At 41.3% G+C, this 9010-nt stretch overlaps 1 protein-coding gene across 4 annotated transcripts in view; it reads right to left on the bottom strand.

Annotated features, from left to right (window-relative positions):
- Window positions 1-5016: 5016 nt before the first annotated feature.
- ANO6 (anoctamin 6) overlaps window positions 5017-9010 on the bottom strand; it is a 188307-nt gene continuing 184313 nt past the window's right edge. For all 4 annotated transcript variants that reach the window (XM_070494727.1, XM_014860463.3, XM_070494729.1 and 1 more), the window contains one exon: window positions 5017-8282. In XM_070494727.1, the coding sequence (XP_070350828.1) occupies window positions 8076-8282 (207 nt within the window). In that variant the 3' untranslated portion in view covers window positions 5017-8075. The remainder of the gene's footprint in view (window positions 8283-9010) is intronic.

The following is a 9010-nucleotide window of genomic DNA, read 5'->3' as shown; positions in this document are numbered from 1 at the left end:
GCAGAGCGCTCAAACCCAACATCCAGCCACAGGGCTGGCCTGGAGAAATAAATTTTTAAGTACACATAGAATATTTAAAAAATGTCTTAGATATCAGTTTAAAAGTAAAGTCTTGACAAATGTCAAAAAATAAGTTTCACAGCATAAGAAACTTTTCTTGCTATAATGTAATCAGGGTCAGACTCGATAATATACAGGAACTGTTAAAAATTTCAAATCACACAGTAAAATATCTCTTAGGTAAAAAGGAAATTAAACTACCTTTTAAGAATGAAAGTGACATAAAGGCATTTCAGATTAAAAAGCAAAGCAAAACATGAACAAAAATTTTAAATACTTAGAATTTAACAACAAAAGCTCTAAATATAAAAGCTTGTGAGTTGCATTTAAAATGGGATTTAGAGGCAAATTTACCATCTTAACCGCCAATATTAGAAAATTAATGAGCCATGCAACACTACTCTATCTCCAGTATGTAAACCAATGCCTGCCACAAGGTAGACACAGAAATATTTGTTGAATGAGTTGTTGAATTTGTTGAGTGAATCTAACTTAAGAAATTAAGTACATAAAGAAGAATACAGAGTAAACCTCAAAAAAATAGTAAAGAATAAAGTAGGTATTATGGAATAGAAAGTAAAGACATAGTAGAGTGAGTCAGCAAAGTCAAGAGTTGGTTCTTTCAAAAGTCTGATTTCATGGAAAAACCTCCGTCAAATATGGCAGTCAAACCATATCTTGCATATTCTGGTGCTTATTGTTTCCAGCAAGGCTGAATGAAAATGAGAGCCAGCATTTACCTGTGAGTGTTTGTTTAAAGGCCCAAATTCAAATGCCCACATGCCCAGACAGACTCCCTTTTACTTCTCTTATGGACGAGGAGAATATCGTGATGGCTTTGCTCAATCTGCCTGCCAGTTGGGTCTGTCTCCAATTGGAGGAACCAAGTGGGAGCGAGTCATGAGAACCAACACAGTGGATGGGTTCAGGAGTTTGTTCAGTGCAGCATTTGAATATGGGAATTGAGAGCTTCAGAGTCCCAGATCCATTTCATTGGCCTTTTACATTGTCCTGTGACAAAATCATTGGTAACCCATCTCTGAAGGCAATTATAGCTGCATATGGGACCGTGACATACTTCAGTGTTGGGCTGGTTGTTGGTGGCCGGCAGAGAGCTGTCAGTGGTGGCTGGAGAAGTAGCAATGTCTGCAGTAAAGAGATATAGGACACAATTCCTCACAGCTCACAGGACTTCTGACCACCTTGCCATTGTACCAAACCAACACCTCTAGCTTTAAGCACCTTGATTTGGTATCTTGAGCTATCAGTTGTCATTTCCATTTTAACATTATTCTACTTTCCTGGGTACACTTCCTAAATCTCTTGTCTGGAAAAATCTGATATTAAGGAAGGTAAGGCATGCATTCATTCAAGAAGTATTTATTGAATATCTACTCTCTGCCAGGTCTCCTATAGATACAACAGTGAAAAAATATACTATCCTCCTTGTTTGAAGGAAATATCTTTAATGAGATTGCTCCCTGCATATGGCTTGCAGGATCAATGGACAGCCATGTTTTTGTAGTGGGCCCCTAAATGGCACTAGGATTTGCAGTTCTGACCACTTTTTGCATGCTAGTCCAGTAATATTGCTCGTCACATTTCCTCCCCTGAGACCCCAAGATTTCCAAGTAAAACAGCTGGAATCCAAAATATATACAAGATTATGTGCTAAATGTGGCAGGATACACAAAAGAAACCATAGTAGGCCTCATCAAGTTATGCAGCCCAGGGCAGACAGCCGGGAAATAAAGACCAAGAGCTCAGCAGGCATCAGGCACAGAGGAGAGATTTGTCTGAGCAGAAGCACAAACACAGCCCTGGTGTTGGAGCCCGAGCTTCAAGAGAAGTCTTTGACATTGACCAGAACATGGATTTCACATGCATCGAGAGTGGAAAGGGCTCAGTGGTTTCCTCTGCCGCCCTCACACTTGAAATTTTACTGTCCGAATCAAACATGAATGCCGTGGTTGGCTCTGGTTCAAATTCTTATTATGATAAGCAGTGGTTCTCATGCTTTTTGGTCGCCAAACCCCTTCATACTCTCACGAATTATTGAGGACCCAAAAACAACTTTTGTTTGTGTGCATCATATTTATTTAGTGTATTAGAAGCTAGAACTGAGAAATGTAAAAAATTTACTTAATAATTTTAAAATAACAATAAACCCACTGCATGTGAAATATAAAATGTTTTAATGAAAAGTAAGTGTCATTTTCAAAATGGGAGAAGAGGGAACTGTCTAATATTTTTAATGTTTGGCTAAAGAGAAGACAGCTGGATACTGCTAACTGCGTCTGCGTTCAGTCTGGGGCCCCATCCTGTGTCATGCAGCCTCTGGAAACTCAACGGTACACTCGGGAGAGAACGAGAGCGAAAAAGGCAAATAATGTCTTCGTATGAATATGAAGATAGTTTTGCCTTTGTAGACCTCCTGAAAAGGTCTCAGACCCTCCCAAGGGAACCCAGATCACACTTTGAGAACTGCCGTTCTAGAATCTCATGGCTGACCAGGTGCTTTCAACATAGGTCAATATTGCTCAGACTTTCCCACCCAAGATCCAACGAAGAGAGGAAAACAAAGGTAGAACCCAGGGGTCTGGAGGAAACAGCTCATCCTAAGCATGGAACTGTTTTGAAGATTGTTATATGAAAACATTCATTCACATTTTGCGTTCCATTCCATAACATATCTATGTTTGTTTTAATATGACCATTTCTCCCCTAATTATGGAAACACTCACCTCCAAGAAGACGCCTCCTATTCGTCCTGTGGTCTCTTATACTCCCTGGCACACTGAACCCAGTGTGAGACATTAGGGACTTCAAACTGACCCTGACTGGTGGGAACCATTTAGTCCCATTTTTGGATTAGGAAGCTAGAGCCTAGAGAGCTTACATAACTTAGTGGAAATAAAGATTAACCAAATAAGAACAAGTCAAGTCTATTTATTCAGAGCTCCTATAGCAAAAGAGTCAGTCACCCTCACTTGTGTTTTGGCAGAGACTAAAGGCAGGCAGAGGAGTGGGAAAGCTTGATAGTGGAAAAAAGGGAAGGCTTTCAGGCGTGCCCTAATGGGAGGCTGTTGGCATGGGGAAACTGAGGCAGGCTAACTAGAAGTGGGGCATCCTGTGTGATTGGTTAGGGGAGCATATTTGGCTTCCTCTGGTTGGTCCTAAGTTGGAAGTTGGGATAAAAATTAGGGAAGCTGTCAGTTATTGGTCAAGTCGTGCCCATTTGGGGCTGATGGTTTCAGGGGTTATGATTTGACTCCCTAGACTGTCACTAGAGATAAAACAGTCTGACTTCCTCCAAGTCTGGCTGGTTTCCTGGTCTGATTGTGGGAGATGAGGGCTTGGTTTCCTGGGCTGGTAGCTGCAGGTTGTGGGGCAGCGTTCCACTTTTGTATGTAGTCTGGCCATTGTTCACTTGTATAGTCACTTGTCTCCCCATAACGGAGGGTGACGGGGAGGACATGGCCTAACTGGCTTCGTGAAAGGTATCCTCTAAAGAGAAGAGCAGGACAGAGAAGAGTGTGCTGTTCCTCACCTTACAGCTTCTTAGCCACAGTTGGTGGGACACTGGAGAACTTGAAAAGGAAATGGAACAGACAAGATTTATAATTGCTATTTCTGATATACTAAAGCATTTCATTAAGTTTGCAAGCTGAACCAAACATTCAAAGGTCCCTTAAAAAGTGGTAAAAATTTGCTAGACTTATGAAAAGAATGGGATTTATGAAAAGAGTAGGATTTGGGCTGAACTTAAAAGCTTAAGGAAAGAACTAGCTTGTCTCGTCTACAAGTTTAATACACTGAATATACTTTTCTAAAACCAAAGCAAATCTCTCAAGTCTCTTTCGGGCAAAAAGATTGCCTTGATGGCTCCAACTACACTTCCCTGGCCCTCTGGGGAGTGGCTGGGCTGGCGCAAGGGTAGGACTTAGGTTTCCCGCACAGCCCTTTCGTACAGCTTGGGATTTCTTAACATGTTGCATTTCTTTCAAATTCATATACTTCTTCTATCATCATTTTTTTCAAGCGACTTAAGGTTTGTCTGCACTCAAACCATGTTGGCAGAGAGATAACGTGTAAATAAACATTGGCATGGTGCCTGGTGGGGGTCAGATAAATACCAATTATTGCAGATATAGCATTCCCCTCAAAGGAGAAAAGGGTACTTTGCTTAAGAAATTAACTTCTAGTTGCCCCTTTGCTGGACTTAAAATCCTCAAAGGGAAGAATAGCATTATTAATACCGATCCCAACAGCAGCCTTTAGGGATCAGAAAAGGCTTCTTCCTGTTGGTCCAGTTATGGATTACATTTGACTTAGTTTTATTGGAAGCCTAATGAGATATAAGCTGGTCAAAAAAAAAAAAAAATCAAAGGATGGAATGAGTTAAAATCTGGATTATATGTAGTCCAGGATAAAGAAAAAAAAAAAAGGTTGATCTTTGTAATGAGATTTTCCTTTATATTCTTCTCCATAATTTCCTCTTTCTATACCAGGGCCATGGCAGGTCCAAACAGAGCTTTTCTGAGACTTATTAGAGACTTGCCCTCTCCGGGTGACACTGCTCCCTGTGATCTGGCTTAGCAAGCAAAAGCCATCTTTATGCATTAAAAGCCCCTGTTCCTCTCACGGATGCAGCCTGACACTAGGGCACCTGGCGTGGCGAGCAGAGCTGGGCTGGGCTTCAGCTCCCACCTGGTCTCAGGCTCTGTGCCCAGGACAGGGCTCAGTCCCAACAGCTGGATGCAGCAGCCCTGGCAGAGACCCCGTCCCCAATTTCCCCAGAAAAATGTTTCAAAGTCAGTGTAGGCTGTGACAATACAATTTTAGATATCATCTACCCAAAAGTACACGTTTATCTAAATGATAATTGGTAAATGGATAGATTTGCACTCTTTCTTAAAAACTTTAAGAAAATTAAGTACTGAGTAGACCACAGTATTGTTTTTAAAAATGAATTTATTACAATGTTCATAATTATAAAAGAACATTAAAATGCAGAAATTCACAAAAATTGGAAACTTTACATCTTATGCCATAGTGTATGAAAAGCATCATGAATGTTGTAGTTCTCCTTTAGTTAAGCCGTTCATACATTGTAACTTTTCAAACACCTTAAAATGTAATATGAACATGGGAAAATGGTACAAGAAGTGTTTCAACAGCAGAGCACATTCTGCCCCCCTATTGTGAATTGATGCTTTCTGAAATTCACATGCAATTAAGAGAGAAGACTTTTGGTGACCAACAGTTTACAAGATGGCTTTGTTTTGTTTTCAAACAAAACTGATAGCTTTCCCTTTCTATTGGCGTATCTAAAACATCCGAGGGACGTTAAAGAAAAATCCCCTGAGTATTTTTGTCCAATGCTCAATCCATTAAAATTCACAGGCATTACAACAGAATATAAAACTACATGTCTCTAGTGGTTAACACTGGGCAGGTCTAGGGCCAGATTTTCCCTTCATAGGTCTGCTGCCACACCCATCCTTTTTCCAGGGGTGCTGCCCCTGCTCACATTTATAGATCCAGCCCACAACTGCCTGCAGACACAGACCCACATTTTTCAGCACTGACAAGTCAGCACTAGACTTACATAACACTGTCGGTGTCACGGGTGACCCTGGGTCCCTCACTACAACGTAGCTGTTTGGGAATATTGGCAGTGTCATACATTACACTGCTGCCTTTAGAAATGTAGAGGTTTTCCCCCTCCTGTCCACAGAAGCGTATTTTAAACTATAAAGACGATTTATGAAAGGTGATTTATGAAAACACAAAGGCACAATTCTTTTGAAGTTCTATTTTATATACAAGGAGATAAGGCAAAAACATTTCCTTTTCTATGTGTCCATAAAGAATGAATAATTGCGAAATCCAACACTAGGATATAGTCATACACGTCGGAGAAGAGAAGAGGTAAGAGGAGAGGAAGTGAGGCCACTTCCAGGAGCAGTATCAAAGGTGAACAGGAAGGAGCAGTAAGAAATGGCTTCCCCGCGGGAAGAAATTCATTTCTCACTCCCCGTGCAGTCAGACCTCAGACGGCCTGTCATGAACGCACTCTCATCATCCTGTTATCATTATCAAGAAAGTTAGTGGAATGTCGTCCCTGATCCACTGGGACAATTCAAAAGTCTAGAATACTGCTTTGATGAGCCCTACATAAATACTGTTTTGTCTTGTCTTGTTTTAACATTCATGGCAGGCATTTAGAATTGTGACCTGGAGTTAAGCTACTCTATTATAACAGACCTCTAAATCTCACCGAAACGTGTTTCATTTTCCTTTGCTGCTGGGATTCTGAGTGGCTTGGCTCCTGGGGCACCTGAGCATTTAGCAGCATCCCAGTGGGTGGTGGCCCATCTAGCAAGAGCCTGGTGCAAAATGGCCTCTCCTGCCCCCAGCATGGCCCTGTTACAGTCAAGGGTGAGGCTGCGGGCTCTGTCCCTCCTCCAGAGCCTACCAGAGGGCCTGGCACCTGAAAAGGCAGTGAAGTGCAGACAAGACCGATGAGCTGAACAAATGAGGGCTAGATACACATGGTGGCAGAGGAAGTTACCTCCAGCTGGTGGCAGGGTTTGCGACCAAACCATTTTCTTTTGTTACCCTTCATAGCCTGACTGGCCTTAAGGGAAGCTGGAAGCTCAAATCAAATTCATTCAGAGTCACTTGTCTTGATTGGGAATAATCTAGGTATGCTCCTGTCTCTCCCCCTCCCTCTCCACACCCACTCTCCTGGTGCAAACATGCAATTACAAACAAGTTACTGGGCTGGGAACAAGAGAACGGAGGGTGCACGGAGCTGCCTTCCTTATGGCAGATGCTTTGGAATGCTGATCACCTGGACAGGAAGAATCCCTGCCCAAAAGCACTCCCCACACAGGAACACGGGTGGCTCACAACGAGGGCACCCTCTGTTCTCTTAATCCTGTGCAGCACCAACAGGTGACAATGGCTGTGTGGTAAGCCACTGATGATGGTGCTTGTGATCTGTAATCCTGGACCTCCTGTATCTAATGAATAAAAGGCAACTGGTGGGAAATTGATGGGCTTATCTTTTCTGGACCATCATGTTGATAAAAATGTAATTTAATCACTCGATTTCATTTTTTTCAAGAAACTACACATCTTTAGAAGAGGTAAATTAATTATCCTAATCAATATGAGTTACAATTCTATTTGAATCTGTACCTTTCCCCGCTTTTGTCATCTAGTCCCTTGAGATTTGCAAAGCAGTCAACAGTGATTAGGCATAGAACATTCTAGGAGCACTTCTGGAAGGTAAATGTGTCACTGTGGATTAGCACAAATATGCCTCAGAACCTTGCGATCTTTACTCCAATCCATTAAGAGTATTTCTCTACGATGGAAAGACAGGCCAAAATGAAGACTGAAACTATTTCTTCTTATTCACTGAGGATTCCTTTCTGTAGGGATGTGATAATACACCTAAATACTGTGAATTCTTGAGTCTGTCTGCCACTTAATACAGCATTCAAACTGAATTCTGAACTAGCTATTTTTAATCACACAAAGCTAGCATGTCTAGTTTTTAATGATGACACTGTAAGGGAAAGATAACTCGGGAACAGATCTGGCCAAGCGAAGAAACGAAACCCTGCCTAACAGTAAGAGATCATGTGCTTGAGAATAGAAGGGCATGAATGTGATCAAACGGAGGGAAAAAGGAATCCATTCGAGAAGGAGTGGTTTTGAAACACACTAAGAGACTTTTTCTGTTACTGAAATTCCAATCTATCAAAAAAAGGTAATATTTTTGGTTTTCTAGGTGATTGGCATTATGGTCTTCTTGATCGACGTTTTATGTTTTCCAGTTCCTGTATCACTAGCTGAAACTGAAAAACAATCTACATGAAAAAGGCAATAGCTAAGACTCATATTTGCCAAAGTGATTTCACTTAAACATTCTCATTAGTGATTTATAATATATTTGGACAGACCTAAATTCTTTAAAGTGCTTCTCAGAACATAAGCTCTTATTCTACTTTTGGTCGTAAATTGTTATCTATTACTTCTCCCATCCTCTCAGCTATGACCCTGAAACTTTTTGTCATATCTTTGAGGTGATTCTCATGAAGGAGCTTTTGGGTTAGGTATTTTTCTCTCTTGATCTTGCTCTTTGTGCTTTTCGATACGTCTGGAATTGCATATGAAATGAAAAATTTCACAGAGTAGATGAGATGCTGAAAGAGAAGAAGAAAAATGTCAATCACAGAGAAATGGAGGGAAATACAGAGTTCCTTTCATTTATTTTTGCTGGTCATTAGGGCAGTAGATGTGGGCAAGGTGGTGGGCATTCCACATGTACATCCAATCTCTTCCACCATAATGTGGCTCTGCCAAGGAGTTACTTTTTTTTTTTTTTGAGGAAGATTAGCCCTGAGCTAATGTCTGCTGCCAGTCCTCCTCTTTTTTGCTGAAGAAGACTGGCCCTCAGCTAACATCCATGCCCATCTTCCTCCACTTTATATGTGGGATGCCTACCACAGCATGGCTTGCCAAGCGGTGCCATGTCCACACCCAGGATCCAAACAGGCGAACCCTGGGCTGCCGAAGCAGAACGTGCCCACTTAACCGCTGTGCTAAGGGGCCAGCCCCAGGAGTTACATTTTGTTACTTTATAAATTTCAAGAATACTATTTGATACGTAGAAATGAATATATCTAATATCTCTTTCACTTGCCATGACCTTGACAATGCTGTGGTATTTTTTGTGTGTGTTCCTTTCCCACCTCGTTCCCAGGCTTCTTCCCCAAAGGTAAAACACTATCCTATCTGTGTGAGTATATGTATATTGTTTCTTTTCACTTCTGTATAATATTCCACTGTTTGAATATGCTATAATTTATTTGTTCCCCTATCAAAAGGTATTGGGCTTGTTTCTAGTTTTTGTGTTAGAAACAACGATGTT

Source organism: Equus asinus, chromosome 22 (assembly GCF_041296235.1).
Source record: "Equus asinus isolate D_3611 breed Donkey chromosome 22, EquAss-T2T_v2, whole genome shotgun sequence".
Taxonomy (NCBI): domain Eukaryota; kingdom Metazoa; phylum Chordata; class Mammalia; order Perissodactyla; family Equidae; genus Equus; species Equus asinus.
Note: the sequence above shows the minus strand (reverse complement) of the source record. Positions and strands in the feature narration are given on the sequence as shown.